Raw genomic sequence first — 17,080 nt, forward strand, 5'->3', positions numbered from 1 at the left:
AAGCACAGAGGTAAAGCACCCAGGAGACGAACCATGGTGAGAGACCAGCGAATGCTTTATTACTGAGGACAGCACTTCCCTCAGCCCCTGGGCAGCAGAGATTAGGGCTGCCTCACTGTGCCCCATGGCAGCTCCATCCATACAACAAGCAGCTCCTGGGTGCCAAGAGCCAGCCCTGGCACCAGCTGTCCAGACTGGGGCCACAATGGGGATGGAGAGAGCTGGGCAGCCCCATCGGGAGGACAGGGACACTGTCCCAGTGCCAACACGCCGTGCCCAAAGACCACTACCCCAAATACTGCCCGTGCACCACCTGCCAGGCTGGGTGCTTTGCAGGCAGCCCAGGGACACTGGTTGTTCCCTGGCATAGGTGGAGGGTGCTCAGCAAGCAGGAGTGAAGGGCCTGGATAGCCAAATCTCCTGAGGGAGCAGAAATGCCCCTCTCTTGCCAAGTACTCCCACAGCCTGGTGCCCTGTGCACATCCTGGGGGCACCCTGCTCACCCCCAGGCCACATCCCCCATGTACCTGCCCTGCCCGAGGTGCCCCTCTGCTTCTGCTCCCTTGAGACACGCTGCCAATTCCCGTTCTGTGGTGCTGTCTCCCTGTGCTCGTGCCCAATGCTCACTCAGAGGAGGCGTCCCAGGAGCCGAGCGCCAGGGGAGCTGGGCCAGGGCACAGGCAGGGCGACGAAACCCAGCTTGCTGTAGAAGCTCAGTTGCTGCTGGTCAGTGGCACCGACCTGGCAAAACACTCCCCGCGAGCCTGCGAGGGAGAGAAGTGCTCAGGCCCCCAGCTCTGGGAGCCTCACCCCAGGGCTGAGGGCAGCCGCTGAGCCCCCCTCCAGGGCTGCCTGTGGCAGCGGGTGACCATGCAAGGCCCTGCGGCACATGTCCACCTGTCCCTGGCACAAGGGGAGGTCATGGTGCCGGGGAGCTGGGTTCAGACTGCAGGAAGGGGAGCCCCAGAGATGGCTGCCCCCAGCTCTGGGGTGGGCAGGGGGTCACGATGGGGTTGCACTGTATTGATGGAGTCCCAGCCCCACCGAAATGGAGCTCACCATTGGCTCTGAGCGCACTCAGCAGGCAGACGGCCAGGCTGCGGCTGGCCCCCACGTCCAGCACCCGAGGGGCCGTGCCCAGCTGCACCAGGGAGGGGAAGCGCCGCAGCACGGGCAGGGGCACGGCCAGTGGCTCTGCGTGGAAGAAGAGCAGTGCTTCCTCCAGGGCATCCTGCAGGTGACAAGCACAGGTGAAGGAGCCCTCCCTCCTCCCTCCCCACTCCCCACCACTGCGGACGCTGCCCTCACCTGTCCCAGGGCTGGGCCGCCCACACCCAGCTCCCGGGGGTACTTGTGCCGCATGGCCGGCAGCCAGTTGCTGGCTCGCTCTCGCAGGAAGCCTTCAGCACAGAGCGCTCCAGCTGCGTAGCCACACGGGCCGCCCTCGTCCTCCAGCACGAACGTGTACTCGGGGCTCAGGTGCAGGAAGCTGCCCAGCAGCCTGCCAGCCAGAGGCACTGCTGAGCCGAGGCCGAGCCCAGCTCAAGGAGAGCTTGGAGCAGCCGTCCACCCTCTGCCCCTGCAGCACCCAGCGCCCCCGCCCTGTCCTGTTGAGACCCCCCACAGATGACTTCAGCTGGGGGAGCCACTGCAGCCCCCTTAGGGACCAGCTGGGCAGCAGGTCTGTCCCCGCGGCAGCTTTCATGACCCAGCTGGACTTGCCCTCCCTTGCCCCATCCCACACCGTGAGGCCACCACAGCCACGGTGCGGAGCTGCTCCCTGCGGGGGTGGGAGGAGAGGGCCCTGGCTGGCCAAGGCCACATTGCATGGGCTTGGCACGCGTCCAGAGGGAGCCCCAGAGGGACCAGGTCTCACCTGTCACCCAGCAGGTCAGGGTGGGCCACGAGAACCTCTGCAACGCTGGGGTCACAGTCCAGACCCTCCTGGCACATTCGGTAAAGCTCTCCCTGGAAGAGCCCAAACCACCTCAGCCTTGGCCCTGCCCCACTGCTGCCCCTCGGCTCCTGCCACTCCACCAGAGGATGGTGCACCCACAGGTGGCCACGTTGTCCCCAGAGAAGGACCGCAACCAGAGCCATAGCCTCCAGTGCTGCTGGTCAGGGGAAGGCAGGTACTGCAGCCTGCCCAGGGCGCTAGTGCAGAGTAATGTGCACAGCCGTTGTGTACCGTGTCCTGCTAGCCTCTGAGGCTTGCTGCCACAGCACAGCGTGCTTTAAAATGAGCCATTGCCATTCCAGTCAGGCACCCCAGAGCTGCAGCTGCTGAGAAAATGCTGATCAGCCCCAGTCCAGAGCATGCTCAAAGCAGCCAGAACAGTAGCAAAATTAATACCAAAATTCAAGTCTCCATGGAGCACGTGCAAAGTGGGACCTCCCAAAAAATTCCTGTCTTGGTCAAATTTGAGCTTTCTGCTGTTCACAGGATCAGCAAAAAGAACATCCTGGTAAAAACACTGCTTCTCAAAGGGAAGGCTGCCTGAACACTGAACAACAAGGTCAAAGCAAGGCACTTCTGAGCTGCCTTCCCAGAACTGGCTCAAGTGCTCAGAAGAGTTTTTCTCACAGTTTCACTGGAAACAGACGTTCAGATGTAATCTGACAACAAGCAACTGAAAACAAGCTCTTGCAATGGGAATTGCTGGCGGCCATAGTCTGGTACTATAATCTGCTCTCACGTTCTTGCAACTCCACCTCTGTTAGCCATGCAGGTGTGCATTGCAGGGTACTGTGTTTAGCAGGGATGCACATGTGTCCATGGTGGTGGATCTGCAGTGCCAGCATTTCCTTTAGGCAGGAGGGGCAGCAGGGCAGACAGAGCAGGGTGATTGCCGCAGGCTGCATGGCATTTGATGAAGGGGGCTCCACCCTGGGGACAGCCACCACTGCTGGACACAGCACAGAGCGACCTGCCCCAGGCTTGCCTGACCCTCAGGGCCCCTTCCCACTGCCATCATCCTGTGCTGTAAGCTCAGCCCTGGGAGCAGCAGCCAACATGCACGTTTCTTGTTAGCACTTTTTCAGCAAAGGCCATGCAGGGTGAGCTACAGGGTGAGCAGCGCAGGTGGTGTGTTCAGGCCATGAGTCTCACCTCGTCCTGAGGCAGCAGTGGACGCAGGAGGTACAGCTGGCGGGACGGGAAGAGTGGAGGTGGGTGATAAAAGAGGTCACAGCTGTTCCCCACAGGAAGCAGGGCCTGGAGGAGGTACAGTCCATCATGGAGCAGCTTGTCCTGGCTCCAAACCTGCTTTGGGGTGGCAGGACGAGGGTCCTTCTGTGGCCCCCCAAGCCCCAGGAGCAGCAGCCATGGTGCAGAGGCCTGAGCAGCATCATTTCCCCGAGCCTGCAGCCACTCAACAGCATGGCAGGAGCAGCAGTTGGAATCCTGGCTTCCCAAGGGCTCCTCCAGTCCCCAGCAGCCAGGGGTGCGACCTCACCTGCAGCTCTCCAAAGAGGCCCCCACGGCGTGCCCAGGGCTCAGCATCTTCCCTGGGGAAGAGCGGGGCAGTGATGCTCTGGCACCCTGGAGGCAGCAGGAGACAGACACACACGAGGTGAAAAACAACCAGCTGGGACAGGGGGACACCAGCCTCCCCTGCACAGCAGCATCATGATCCGTGCTTGTCACAGCTCAGGATCTACCCCACATGCATGCAGCCCAGGTACTGGAGCTCTCCCTGGACTTGGGCAGCCCGGCACTGGGGTGGCAGCAAGCTCCCTGCAACACGGCTCGAAGTGGGGGAATGGGAAGATGACTGATCTGGCCTCCATGAAAGGTGTAAGGAAAAACCACAGCTCCTGGCACGACTGAGAAGTTGCAGCCTGGAACAGAGCCCAGTGTGCTGCTTTGCTGCCCAGCCAGCAGTGCCAGCAGGAGCTTGCAGGGCAGCTGGGCACAGGCACCCTCGCACCGTGCACAGATGCTTCTCCACAGAAGTGGCTCAAGGTACATGACCACATTCCACACCAAACTTGGAGCCCCTCTCAGGTTGTCATCTGGTAATGGCTCCTGGTTTATAAAAACTCACAAGGTCATGGAAATCTAAACCAGAGGAATGGGGGCTCCCAAAGTGATGCACAGGCATTCAAAATCCAGCCTCGCTTCTGTCGCCCAGGACACTACTGCTCCCAGTAGCCCAGAGAATCATAGACTGAATCACAGAACGGTTTGGGTTGGAAGGGACTTAGAGATCATCTAGTTCCAACCCCCCTGCCGTGGGCAGGGACACCTCCCACCAGACCAGGTTGCCCAAAGCCCCATCCAGCCTGGCCTTGAACACTTGCAGGGATGGGGCATCCACAGCTTCTCTGGACAACCTGCTCCAGTGCCTCACCACACTCATAGTAAAGAATTTCTTCCACGTATCCCTTTTACCAGAAAGGCCCTGGGATTAAAAAGGCCAAGAACGCATGCCCCAGAAATAGGCATTCCCTTTAAACCACAAGAGACAGTGAAGTGCTGCTCTGATGAGTGCCACCTCCCTGACGTGTGACACTGCCCCCCTTCCAGGCTGCTTCACTTCAGTTCCCCCTCCACTATCTGCCCCCCTGGCCCCTCCTGGCCAGGTTAGGAGTCATTTGCAGGGAGGATGCTCCTGAGGTGACAGCTCCTTGCAAAACACTAAGCTTGGTGTCTTGCTGTGTCATACTTTTCAGAGGCACAGGAACTTGGATGAGCTCCGTGAGCCCAGTGATCCATGCTGACCAGCGTGGGTGCTCCCAACACAGCCGGAGAGCCGGAGCTCAGCCACCTGTGCTGGTGGGGCAGCTGTGCAGCGCTGGGACACTGCTGGGTGCCTGGGGGCAGAGCTGGAGGGCCTGGATGTTGTGGGGCAATGCCCTCACTGCCTTGCAGGGGTTCTTTCAGTCCCCGCTTGGGTCCTAGAGCAGAGCCTTTGCCCCCAGCTAGCTGGAGGAGCAGAGCCCTGCAAGGCCCCATACAAGTGGTACCCTGAGCCCTGCTGCCCTTTCCCAGCAGCCGTCCCCATCCTGCCTTGGTACGCCAGGGTGTGCAGGGGTGCAGCCTTCCTGCAGCCATACCAGCTCCACTGACAGGGGAAGGACAGCCCCATGGCAAGTGCCAGCTGTGGGGCCTGAGGTTACAGAGGGCATCAGCCCTGGCGGGTGGGCGAGAGCAGCGCCATACTTACAGCCGAAGCAGCTTCTCCAGGTGCCCTTGGGGTCAGGGTCACAGAGGAGGTGGCCGTCTGCAAGGGAGGCGTGGTGGTGAGTGCAGGCATAGGAAGTGCATGGGGATGGCATCAAGGGGAGATGCACTCCCAGCAGAGATTCTGGCAGCCTGGCCAGACTCCAGGACCCCAGCCTGCTGGGAGTGTTCCCAGACACCTCCACTTCTTTAGGGGAAAGGACAGAGGAAGTTTCAGGTGCCATGGTGCCCAGGGACCCTGTGCTCCATTGCCCCTTAGGAAGCAGGGCTGGATTTGGCCAGGGTGCGGATACACGACTAGGGTGGAAGAGCCTGGCTCTCAGGGTGGCCTCATCCACATACCCAACCAGAGGATGAAGGCACTGGCAGCCAGCAGCATGTTGCGGATGTCCCAGAGGTAGGGGTGAAGATCATAGAGCAGCGCCTGCCCTGCGCTGCAGACGAAGCGGCTGTGCAGGCGGCACGTCTGGGCGCAGAGCAGCTGGAAGGACTGTGCTCGGCCACGCCACTGGGCGCCCTGCAGACAGACCGGGCGTCAGAGCAGCCACAATGGGCACCCTCCTGCAGCAGCACCCAGACCAGCCTTACCTCACAAGAATTGGGTGCTGTGGCCGGGACCCCCACGCTGGGACTGTTGGCCCGGAGCCACTGAAGGTGCTCCAGGAGATGCTGTGCCTGTGGCCCATGATGGTAGGGCAGGTAGAAGAGCTCCACCAGCATTCGCACCTCTTCCATGGTCAGTGGGTCATTGGAGTCGGACCTAGCCTCCTCTAGAAACCGCGGTGTCATGTAGCCAGACCTGGCCTCCTCTGGGGCCAGCGGTGCCATGTGGATGGACGTGGCCTCCTCTGGGGTCAGTGGTGCAGTGGGGCCAGGGCTGGCACTGGTCCCATCAGTGAGCAATGCCATGGTGTCAGGGCTAGCATCAACCCCATCGGTGAGCGGCATTGTGGGGACAGGGCTGTCGCTAGTCCCATCGGTGAGTGGTGCCGTGGGGACAGGGCTGGTGCCAGCCCCATCGATGAGCAGTGCTATGGGGACAGGGTTGGCCCTAGTCCCATCGGTGAGTGGTGCTGTGGGGACAGGGCTGGCACCAGCCTCATCGGTGAGCGGTGTTGTGGTGACAGGGCTGGCACCGGCCCCAGCCCCTGGGGGTGTCTGGGGCACATCAGCCCCACTGGCCCCAGGCTGGGGACTGCCAGGGGGCTGGGAGAGGTTGCCATCCCCTCCCCTGGCATTGCTGGTGTCAAGGAGGGGGCTCTGGCTGTTGTCGGCCCCACTGCTGCAGCACTTTGGGGTCTCCAGGCTGCAGAAGGTCTCACCAGTTACAGGGGCTCCAGCAGGCTCGGCACTGCCCACTGTGCTGGGTGGAGCAGAGGAGGGCGTGCAGCTTGCTCCGCTAGCTGAGGCGAGCTGGTCCCCATCCCCTGGGGGGCTCTGCTGACTGCCGGTGGGGGTCCTGCTCCCACTGTCCTTCTTAGGCACCAAGGTCACCTTCCTCCTTCCCTCTCCTGGTGTCACGCTGCAGGTCTCAGGGCCACGCTGGTCTGCCCCACCAGGAGCAGCACCATGGGTCTGGGGGCCAGGCGTGGCCTCCTGCCATCCCGCTGTGCCTGGCTGCAGCCCCGCTCCTCCCTCACAGCCGGCGCTGGGGTGCAACAGAGCCCTTCCTCCTGGCAGGACAGAGCGAAGGCACAGCCCCTCTGGCACCCGCACCAGAATGGCTGCCCAGATGCAGGACAGCCCTGGGGCGGCCGTACCAGGGAGCTCAGCTCTGTGCTGGCAGGGACCAGGAGCTGCCCGGACTGTGGGCTCTGCATCGCTCGGGCCACTGTGGCTGGGGAGGCCACAGGCTTTCAAGAATCAAGCAGTGTAAAACAAGCTCGCACCACGTTTAACCCCCTCTTCCAGAGCTGTACCATGATCTAGGCTTCCTAACCTCCTGCTGAGCCCCTGGTTTCAGGGACAGGAATGCGGAAGCAAGGAGCAGGCTTTGCTCTCCTTCCTTGCAGCAAATGCCACATCACGATCCTCTTTCAGGCAGCTAGGTGCCATCCAGAGCTGCTCAGGTTGCTGCTTCACCCTGTTTCCACTCCAAAGCAGCTCCTGAACCCCCCCCCAGGGTCACAGACCTCATCCACACTCCCTGCAGCCAGCTCACCCAGCTGGCCCTCGTCAAGTCATCACCCTGCAGTGCTTCTCCTGGACCTCACATACATTCCCCACCAGTCATCTCCTCCCCCAGGTTGTCTTCTGTCAATGTCTGTTTTGCCAAAGTGCTCTCTTGGGAAGGCAGGCTGGTAAGGCAGCACACGTCTGCTGGTAACACTCTCTTGGCCCACCCGATCCTCCATCGCATGGGCTCACTCACTTCTGGTGCAGGACGAGCCCAAAGCCCAACCAACTGTGAGGCCAAAGCTTCAAACTCTTCTACCCCACCTGCTTGGCTTAAGTCCCATCCTTTTCCCGGCTCTGCTCAGGCAGAGACTCCTCCAGCTGAGCCCGACCACGGGGGACCCCATTGCAGCATCCCATCCCAAGAGGCAGCTCTCCTACCCCACATTGCTCCCAGCAGAGCTGGTCCAGAGCTTGAGGGCTGAGGGATGCTGCATGGTGCCAGCTCTTCACCTACCTGTCTCCAAGGCCTGCTGGTTTATCTCAGCCACCCAGTCAAGCAGCGCCAGCTCCAAGGCCTCCTGGGGGCTGTAGCTCCCCTCCCATGGGCCCTGGCTGTCTCCCAGGGTTGCTGCAGTCTCCGTCCCTAGCGAAATGGAGCTCATCAGCCTGGATAGCCCCACTTGTTGTTTTACCAAGCTATCCCACACGACTCTGAGGGAGGGCAGCCCACCACCCAGGAGGGACCCCATGCCCAGGACAGGGGGTGCCACCTGAGCCAGGCTGGCAAGCAGGGAGCCTGTGGGGCCAAGGCAAAGCCAAACAGAGATGGGCAGGGCCCTGCCCTGGCACACAACCTCCTTACAGCTGTGGGGCCCCACGTACAGAGTGGTCTGGGGCACAGGGACCTGGTACCTGCATGGTCAGGGTGGGCACAGCTCTCCAGCTCACTCCGAAACCAGCTGCCCAGCGTGTGGATGGGGATGAAATTGGCCTGGAGCTCACAGTTCGGGTTAAGGAGCAGTCCACAGAGCCGAGGCATGAGGCCAGGGGCACGTCCCGTGTAGGGGCCCAAGAAGACACGTCTGCAGTCGTAGTCATTGGCAAACAGATTGTCCCAGATCATGGGACGGCGCCCCAGGACGCCCTCCACCTCCTCCAGCAGCATGGCTGAGAGTTCCTGTGACACCACCTTTGGGCCTGGAGCATCAGGGCACGGACTCAGATGGACACATGGGTGGCAGGTCCATCGCACACAGCACATCCGGGGCGCACATGCACCTGGGCACCGAGTGCAGACCGAGGACAAGTCGCATGCACGCCCGCAGAGCCGGGCAGGGTGCTCACCTGTCCAGATGACCCCAATTCCTGGGAGCAGCTCCCGTCCAAGGGTCAGCAGGTAGCAGGACTGGCCAGGGCTTGGAGAGCAGAGTGAGCTGCAGTACTCTGGGGGGAGAGTAGAGTATCCCATGAGGGCAGAGACTGGGGCAGAGAGGCTGCCCAGGTGCAGTGGGCAGGGGCAGGGGAGAGGCACCGTGCAGGGAAAGCAGCATTGGCCCCTCCGCAGCCGGTTCCTGTCCTCGTCCTGAAGCTTCCAGGGCTGCCCCAAGGCATGGTGGAGGCTACGGGACATCGGGGCAGTCAGCTTGCAGGAGGCAGACGTGCTGTGCATGTCTGGGAGCAGCAGCCACAGGGCAGCCGCGTGGCCTGGGCACCAGGGCTTGCCAAGCACCCGGTCCTGGGGAGGGGCAGCTGGGGGCTGTGCAGCTGCAGGCAGTACCTGTGGGGCAGAAGAGGAAGACGGAGGGCTGTCCCAGCTCCTGGTATGCCTCGTTGGCCACAGAGGCTTGGGCCTCCGCCAGGGAGGTGAAGACGTTTCTGTCAGCTCGGCACATGCAGGGGTCGATGTCGTCAAAGAGCAGCGCGAAGGCACGGCACCCCATGGCAGCCACCTGTGGGCACAGCATGGGTGCTAGGACCCCTGGGCAGCAGAGGGAGGACGCGGCAAGCCCTGGTCGAGCCCCTCACTCCTTGCAGGGACAGTGGCAGTCAGGAGCAGCCTGACAGACAATGCCTGCACCCGTGCTGCCACATCCAGTGGATGCAGCGCACCACGCACAGCCACTCCATGCAGGCTGCCCCCCCACCATAGCCGTCCTCGCCAAACCCTGGCACAGCCCTGCTTGTTGCGGGCCAGGAGCCCTCTGAAACCAGGGCAGGCACTGCGGTGGCCCAGACCCCCTACCGTGCCACATCTACACCACTGGCCGTTCCCCTCTCACACCATGGTGCTGCGGGGACAGCCTGAGCGGCGGACGGGCAGCTGCTGTCTGGCTGTGCCGTGCCACAGGGAGGAGCGGTCGCCTCGCAGAGCATGGCGGCTGTGCTAGGGTCTTCGCCCTTCCCAGGCAGCAGGGCCTCAGCACCAGCCTGCAGGAGCCCCCTGGTGCTGCCCACAGGCTCAGGCTCAGCCGGTCCCTCTCCTGCAGCTCCTGCAGCACTGCCTGCTGGAGCTTGCCTGGGAGCCATGGGATGAAGGAATGGCCCACGGTACCTGCCTGAGTTTTTGCTGCAGCAGGAGCCGATCCCCAGCACTTGAAAATACCATGTCCTGGCCAGCAGAAATGGCAAAAATGAACTCCACGCCATGCTCTTGGGCAGCTTCTATGAGAGACTGCATCTGGGCTGGGGACAAAGCAGAGGAGGGCTGTGAGTGCTGGGAGACAAGGCACAGGTGGAGAGGGAATGACTGCGGCCCAATGGAAAGAGCCAAGGACACCCAGAGTCAGAAAAGAACACTGAAGAGAAGGGCCCAGGGGAGATGGTGTCCAGGCTGCTGGAACACAGGGGACCCTCCACAAGGGTCTGCAGGCCCTGTCACACTGGAACATATTGCCAAAGACCTGCACGGGGAGCTCCATGGGCGGCATAGGGTCCAAGGGGACACCTTGTGATGGGCAGGGTCTGGGGGCTCCCTGTGCTGGGCAAGCTTCTGGCAGGAGGAGCAGTAGCAGCCAGCCTGCCCCTGGCTGAGATGCAGACCGTGCTTCACCTGTGAGGACTGGGATGCCACAGCCCACCCATGGTGGGGCCCAGCAGAGCCGCTACCTGCCTCATGCTCTGTGTAGGGCTCCCGCCAGAGCAGCCGGTGCTTCAGCTCGTCCTTGGGTGCGTACATGTAGCAGTTCAGCCCCCGGCGTTCCAGCCTGTGCAGCAAGGACAAGAGGTCACCTAAGGCTCCAGACGGACTGGAGGACTCTTTGCAAAGAGGCGTCCAGGCAGGCATGCCAGCCCATGACGACAAATGCTGCTCAGCGCACAACTCCCTCTCTTTCATAGGGCTGTGCCATGTCCTGCTCTCCGGATGCTGCGCTGCAAGCGGAGCTGAAGGAAAACAGGTCTGAGCAAAAACAGGGCCTGGCTGTTTCAGGAGATGGGACTACACCATCAAAAGGCCCGTTCTGGCCTCAAAACCACGAATTCTTTCCAGAATCTGCACAGCAATCCATAGGGCAGACACTTCCTTAGACAGCTCTTTTGGCACTCCTGTATGAAAGCCATCTGATTTATTCATTTATTTGTATTTATCCTCCTTAGTAGATGACGTTTTACATTCTCCCATGATGAACAGACTGTCATGTACTGCATGACACAAATGTCTCGTCTTGTTTCTTTCCAGAGAAGGAAAACACAGATAAACACGCTGCTCGCATGTGCAAACACACGAACATTCCAACCCGCTACCAGACTAGGCCGTCACTAGATCTGCTCATTCTTAATATATTTTAGAACAACATCTCTTGTTTTCCTTTGTCTCAGTGGCACATTTTCCCAGATTTTCTAAGTTACATTTTTCTGTGTCTGCATCTCTGGTTCCCCTACTATAGTCTTTGCACTTGTGACTGCCTATGCCATCATCGGCACTCTCTGGTACTGTGTCCAGAATGCTTCCCACACTGTGCACAGCACTGGTGCTGTCACCAGCACACTGCAACCAGCACACAGCCCCTGCTGCTCCTGGCTCACTGGCCCAGCCATCAATAGCACTCCTCCCATGCTGTCACCAGCATGCTGCACACACTGCCGTGAACACGCTGTCCACATTGTCTTTAGCACCCTGTCACCAGCATGCTGCCCACACTGCGACCAGCATCCTGCCCACACTGTCACCAGCACCCTGCCCACAACATCCTGTGCGCTGCCATCATTAGGGCACTGCTCACAGGGACGGGTGTGCTGCCTGGGCTGCGACCATCACGCCGCTGTGCCGGGTGCACCACGAGACCCCGGGGAGCCCCTCTGTCCGTGGCAGGTCCGTCGGTGCAGCTCATTGCGCCAAGGGCCGGCGCACGGGCATCAGGTGCCAGGAGACGGCTTTTTCTCTCCTGCAGGGATCAGCTCCACGATTCTCATAACCAGCTGGTGACGGATCCTTCCCACATCCTTCCATATCGTGGGCAGTGGGACCCAGCAACGCCCCCCCCGAGCTCGCGCCCTCCCCGCAGCAGCCCCAGCGCCAGCCCCTCCCCGGCCGCTTCCCCAGCCCGGCCCAAGCCCCCGGCGGGCCGCAGAGCCCCAGCACCACCTGCCGGGCACAGGGCAGCACAGCCCGCCGCTGTCAGGCCGGGGCAGGGCAGGGGCTTTTTCCCTTTCCCCAGCCCTGGGAGCAGCACAGGAGGGGGGCTGGCATGCACTGCTGAGTTCCATCTCATCAACCTGTTACATGTCAGTGCGTCCAGAGAGCAAAATCTGGGGTACTTGCCATCGAAAGAGCAGTCTCCTCTCTTCCATAGACCATGGTCTCCCATAGAAACCTGTAAAGAGGAAAAGCAAAAACCAAAATACAGTTGCCAGTATCTCCCTTAAAAGTCTCTCTATGTGCTAAGAGCACAGCCTAAGTGGCTGCTCTTAAACTGCATGAGCCATTGGTTTGTTCACCTCAGGATGATTCAGATGCCTGTTAGCCTGCTATGATCTTGCTGGGCATTGGTATTCAGGCCAGCAGGTATAATAATATCTATGCTGCCATCCTTCCCAGAAAGAGGCAGCTGGGAAAAAATGCACAAGATAATACTTATCCTGAGAGGGGAAATTTATGTGGTAAAAGCCAAGCCTAGAGGAGACTGCTGAGGCCTGATGCTTGAGCATTTGGGGTGCACCAAAGCACAGAGCTATCGTACATCCACCCCAGAGTTTCCTTCCTGGGGATACTCCTTTACAGAGACTGGCTCTGTGCTTCTCCCGGGTCATAGAATCATAGAATGGCTCGGGTTGGAAGGGACCTTAAAGATCACACAGTTCCAACCCCCCTGCCATGGGCAAGGATGCCACCCACTAGATCAGGTCACCCAGGGTCCCATCCAACCTGGTCTTGAACACCTCCAGGGATGGGGCATCCACAACCTCTCTGGGCAACCTGTACCAGTGCCTCACCACCCTCTGACTGAAGAATTTCCTCCTAACCTCTTATCTAAATCTCCCCTCCTTTAGTTTAAAACCATTCCCCCTTGTCCTGTCATTACCTGAAAGAGCAAAAAGTTGCTCTCCATCTTTTTTATAAGCCCCCTTCAAGTATTGAATAGTTGCAATAAGGTGACCCCAGAGCTTTCTCTTCTTTAGCCAAAACAGCTCCAGCCCTCTCAGCCTTTCTTCATAGTAGAGGTGCTCCAGCCCTCTGATCATCCTTGTGGCCCTCCTCCGGACCCGTTCTAACAGATCAACGTCCTTCCTGTGCTGGGGGCCCCAGACCTGGACGCAGTACTCCAAGTGAGGCCTCACAAGGGCAAAGCGGAGGGGGACAACCACCTCCCTTGACCTGCTGGCCACTCCTCTTTTGATGCAGCTCTGGATGAAGTTGCCTTTCTGGGCTGCAAGCGTGCACTGCTGGCTCATGTCGAGATTTTCGTCCCCAAGTCCTTCTCTGCAGGGCTGCTCTCAGTTTCTTCTCCCAGTCTGTACCCATGTCTGAGACTGCCCCGACCCAGGTGCAGCACCTTGCACTTTGACCTGTTGAACCTCATTAGGTTCACATAGGCCCAATTCTCAAGCTTGTCCAGGTCCCTTTGAATGGATCCTCTGTGCATCTCCCTCCCTGTGTAGTGTCAAGCTGCATCAAGCACAGCATCAACACTCCTGTCTGGGCTATAAAAGTTGCTCTCTCTGTCTTTAACCACTGCGGCAACTCAAAGTGCACCAAAACGGCACTGGTGCAGCCCTCCCTATACCCTGCAAATACAGCAGGGCAGGACTTTGAGGCAGCATCCCTGCAAGCTGTTCAGATCAGGAACACACAAATAACCCATGGGGATGCCCATGCATGCCACAAGGTATTTCACAGAGGCCTTGTCTGGCCCCCATTGGAAAACACCATCCCCTTAACCCTGCAAACAGAAAGTCCAAAGAAGGAAGGCATACCAGGGAGCAACCTTCAGGGCTGTCTGCTGAGACATTCACCAGTGAGCACCAAGACTGCCCTTCCAGAAGGCTCACGTAACAAAACTGAATGCAGGAAATACAGGTCCGAAGTCAGCAAATTCCCTGGTGCTTATGAACATTCCTACTTCTGCTGCTTGCAAGTTTAGGTGGTTGTTGGGCACCAGTGTGTGACACAAGCTTGAGACTGCAGGGCCACAGGAGTCTGCCCTGTGCCTGCTCTGTCCTGCCCAGCCAGCACATCTGGGTAGAGTGAGCAGGGCACTGATGGTGTCCATGCAGTGCCATTTCCCCATTGGGACTGCTGTCTAGGAGGTAGCCTTCCTATTTCTCTGTGTAGGAACACCCGAGAGGGGCAGAGCTGCCTGTAAAGCCAGTGAGTTAAAAATACTCAGTGAAGAGCAAGCCAGTTCACCTGGGGACATTGGGATAATAGGCAGGAAAATGGTTCTGGGGAGATGCAGATTTGACAGCTTCTTAAAGAGGAGGTTAGGGAAATCTGGAAGTGTTCAAACACAGATCTCAAATTTAGCAAGAAAAGGCTCTTCAGCCACACAGTCAAGTCAAGGAATCACAGGAACACAGAATGGTTGCGGTTGGAAGGGACCTCCGGAGGTCATCTGGTCCAACCCCCTGCTCAAGCAGGGTCACCTAGAGGATGTTGCCCAGGTATGAAGGCTCACAGAAAATACATTATATTTTGAACATTGATGGTAATTAGTCCTCAAGGCAGCTCCTAGCATCAGAAGGGCTCCACATCATGGGCAACTTTTACATCAGTCAAGCACTTTCTAGAAGACAAGAACAGGAGCAGAGATTGAAGGAAGTGAAAGCATTTGCTGAAATGTGCTGTGCACAAGGGCAGATCACGACAACTCCTCTAGTCTGAGAAAAAGGATCAGCTCTCAGTGACTGCCACGAGGCCAGTGCTGCCCTGCAGCACCTGACTGCACCAGAATGGCTCTGCCTGGAGGGGACTCCGTGCCCGGCTCCTTTTGGCAGGAGTCTGCTCTGCAGCCCCCCTAGCACGAACCTTGGGCAATGATGTGCTGGACCACACTGCAGATGGATTTTCAACCTGCTTGAACAACTGCATGTCTTTTCTCTCTACTTTGAAGCAATATAGATTTGCCTTGTTAGCCATGTCCTACTGTGCACAGGGCCAAATCTGTAGCCACTCAAGAATCCCAGCAAACATTTCATCCAAAGAAGGTATTTCTGTGAGAAACAGACTTTCTGTTCCCCAGCCTAAGGGAACTCCTGCTTAGCTCACAGTTCAGGATATCTCAGGAGTCCCTGCACAGCATCTGCCTGCAAGAGCCTCATTCACACTTTGCTGCGAAATGACACATGCCCTGCCAAGAGCAGCACATGCTGAAAGCACCACCCTAGCATATTCCGCCCAGAAAAAATAGATTAAACTCTATGAGCAAAAACCTAACTGTACTTGTGGCAGCATCTCCAAAGGAGGGGGATGCAGGTGCCTTGCTTTTTTAGAGATAGATGAGCACTGATGAATGATGCAGTGCATTTGCCCCTTGGCTCTCCCACAGCCCAGAGCACACCAGTATGCAGTCAACACCATTACTTGCCAGCCTCTGGGCCATCTGGGATGTCTCATCTCTGGGCCTGTGTTACAGCAGGATGAGTTGCCTTTCCTCCCTCGCTCTCTAGAAACCTCCTCCTGGAGGGGCTCTTGATGGCAGCATCTTTGTCCTTCTCTTTCCCAGGTCAGCTTTCATATATCGATGATTCTAGTCTGACTCATATTCCTTCTTACGATCAACTTCCCCATTCCCGCACTTTCTATTTGATTTGTGTGTATTTGTTCGGTGTTTTTGCTTCCTCCCTGCCTGGCAAGGCAGCAGGCAGCGGGCTGCAGCATGGTGATGTGCTGCCAGAAAAAGCGGAGATGCTCTTGACCAGCAGGTGCCAGGCCTCACGCAGCTCCAGCCGTGCCGTGCTGCAGAAAGCGGAGCTGAGGGGGGCAGAAGGACAGGGGCTGAGCCATGCCGAGCTGCCACACGAGAGCGGGCTCTTTGCGGCCCGGCAGGCGCAGCCCAGGCCAACGCTGCGCTGCGGGCAGGGGGCAGGGGGCCCGCACCGGGATGCCGGCCTCGTGCCCAGGGCAGAGAAAAAGCCGCCGCAGGGCGCTGGGGGCAGGGCAGCGGCGCCCCGCGCCACCACGCGGTGCTGGGAGCGGGCTGTGCCGGGATGCCTGAGGGGCCCCTCAGCGCTCTGCAAGCGAGCTGGGGAGCTTCAGCGGGGGGTGCCGATTCCCAACCCTTGGGCGAAAGCAGAGCGTCGTGAAGGGGCCCGGGGCGCTGCCTCTCCCATACCCGGTGTCCCGGGCGCGGCGGGCTCGGGTGCCGGCAGCCCCTCCCGACCGCGGTGCGCTCAGGGTGTGCCGGGCCAGCCCCTGCAGCGCTCGGGCGGGGCACGGGCCCCAGGCGCGGCCCCGGCAGGACCTACCTTCCACCACGCCGCAGAGGAAGCGCGGCCGCCCCGCCATGACCGGGCAGGAACGGCCCTGCTGGCGCTGGGGCGGGCGGAGGGCCGCAGGGAGGGGTGCGGGCAAGGATGGAGGGGCGCGGGCAAGGATGGAGGGAGGGATGCAGAGGCGCTCCGAGGGATGGAGGGGTGCACGGAGGCGCCGCGCCACCGCCCGTCCGCCCCCGCGGAAGCGCGCCCGCCGCAGCGCAGGGGGCGGCCCCGCGGGTGGGGCCGCGGCGGGGCCGGGCGCGGGGCGGGGACCAGGCGCAGCCCCCGGCCGGAGCCGCCCCGCCGAAGGTCGAGGGCCGCAGGCCTGCCGCGGAGGGGGTCCCCGAGGGGAAAGGGGGGGGACGGGACGGGCCTGTGTCCGGCCCCGCCGGGCCGGAGCCCCCGCCGCCTTGCCCGGTGGGGGCAGCGTCTGGTCCCGAGCCGCAGCCCGGTTCCGGCCGCCGCTCCTGGCGCCGAGGCCCCCGGCCCGGTGCCCCGCAGCAGCCCCCGCCGCACTGTGCCGCACCGGCAGAGGTTTCTCCTCTGCAGTACCTGTGCGCTGCCGTGTGCCCCCTCCAGACCTGGAGCAGCTCCCACATCGCATCACCCCTTGTGTTCGCCCCTGCTCCGGCACCTTCCCCGCTGGGCCCCTTGTGCCGGCACCAGGCCGAGAGATGCGTCTCCCACTCGCCACGTCCGTGGAGCTCAGGACTGTTTTGTCTTGCACGTGACTCACCTGCTTGCAAACGTCGGGCTGCTATTTGACTTTTGTCACACTGTTCTGAGCTGTTGACACATGCTTGGCTCGTGATCCTCTCCATCCCACAGGTTCTGGTTTGCAGAAGTGCTGCCACATCAGTAGTTCCC

General features: G+C 60.2%; 1 protein-coding gene across 8 annotated transcripts; it reads right to left on the reverse strand.

Annotated features, from left to right (window-relative positions):
* Positions 1-32: 32 nt before the first annotated feature.
* LOC308194229 (protein O-GlcNAcase-like) lies at positions 33-16,960 on the reverse strand. Of its 8 annotated transcripts, none has more exons than XM_080589817.1 (17): positions 16,766-16,960; positions 12,063-12,114; positions 10,409-10,506; positions 9,855-9,985; positions 9,081-9,252; positions 8,648-8,746; positions 8,216-8,500; positions 7,818-7,946; positions 5,774-6,858; positions 5,528-5,702; positions 5,169-5,225; positions 3,456-3,541; positions 3,110-3,214; positions 1,877-1,968; positions 1,309-1,501; positions 1,060-1,231; positions 33-764 (listed from the first exon to the last, which is right to left on the reverse strand). In XM_080589817.1, the coding sequence occupies exons 1-17, from the start codon at positions 16,815-16,817 to the stop codon at positions 628-630; spliced, it is 3,120 nt and encodes a 1,039-aa protein (XP_080445943.1). In that variant the 5' UTR covers positions 16,818-16,960; the 3' UTR covers positions 33-627. The 8 variants fall into 8 exon arrangements, with proteins under 8 accessions (XP_080445943.1, XP_080445946.1, XP_080445947.1 ...); XM_080589820.1 differs by lacking the exon at positions 16,766-16,960 and adding an exon at positions 16,205-16,440 and having other exon boundaries at positions 9,859-9,985; positions 10,413-10,506; XM_080589821.1 differs by lacking the exon at positions 16,766-16,960 and adding an exon at positions 16,205-16,440 and having other exon boundaries at positions 10,413-10,506.
* Positions 16,961-17,080: the final 120 nt, after the last annotated feature.

Source organism: Anser brachyrhynchus (genome assembly GCF_964034855.1).
Source record: "Anser brachyrhynchus genome assembly, chromosome: 4".
NCBI lineage: Eukaryota > Metazoa > Chordata > Aves > Anseriformes > Anatidae > Anser > Anser brachyrhynchus.

Excerpts from the sequence above, each read along its gene's own strand:
- LOC308194229 (XM_080589815.1), bottom strand. The coding sequence starts at position 13,192 with ATGAGCCAGCAGTGCACGCTTGCAGCCCAGAAAGGCAACTTCATCCAG. Across the intron at positions 10,507-12,062 it reads AGGAGACTGCTCTTTCGATG|GCTGGAACGCCGGGGGCTGA; the intron begins GCAAGTACCCCA and ends CTTGCTGCACAG. Across the intron at positions 765-1,059 it reads GAGTGCGCTCAGAGCCAATG|GCTCGCGGGGAGTGTTTTGC; the intron begins GTGAGCTCCATT and ends TCTCCCTCGCAG.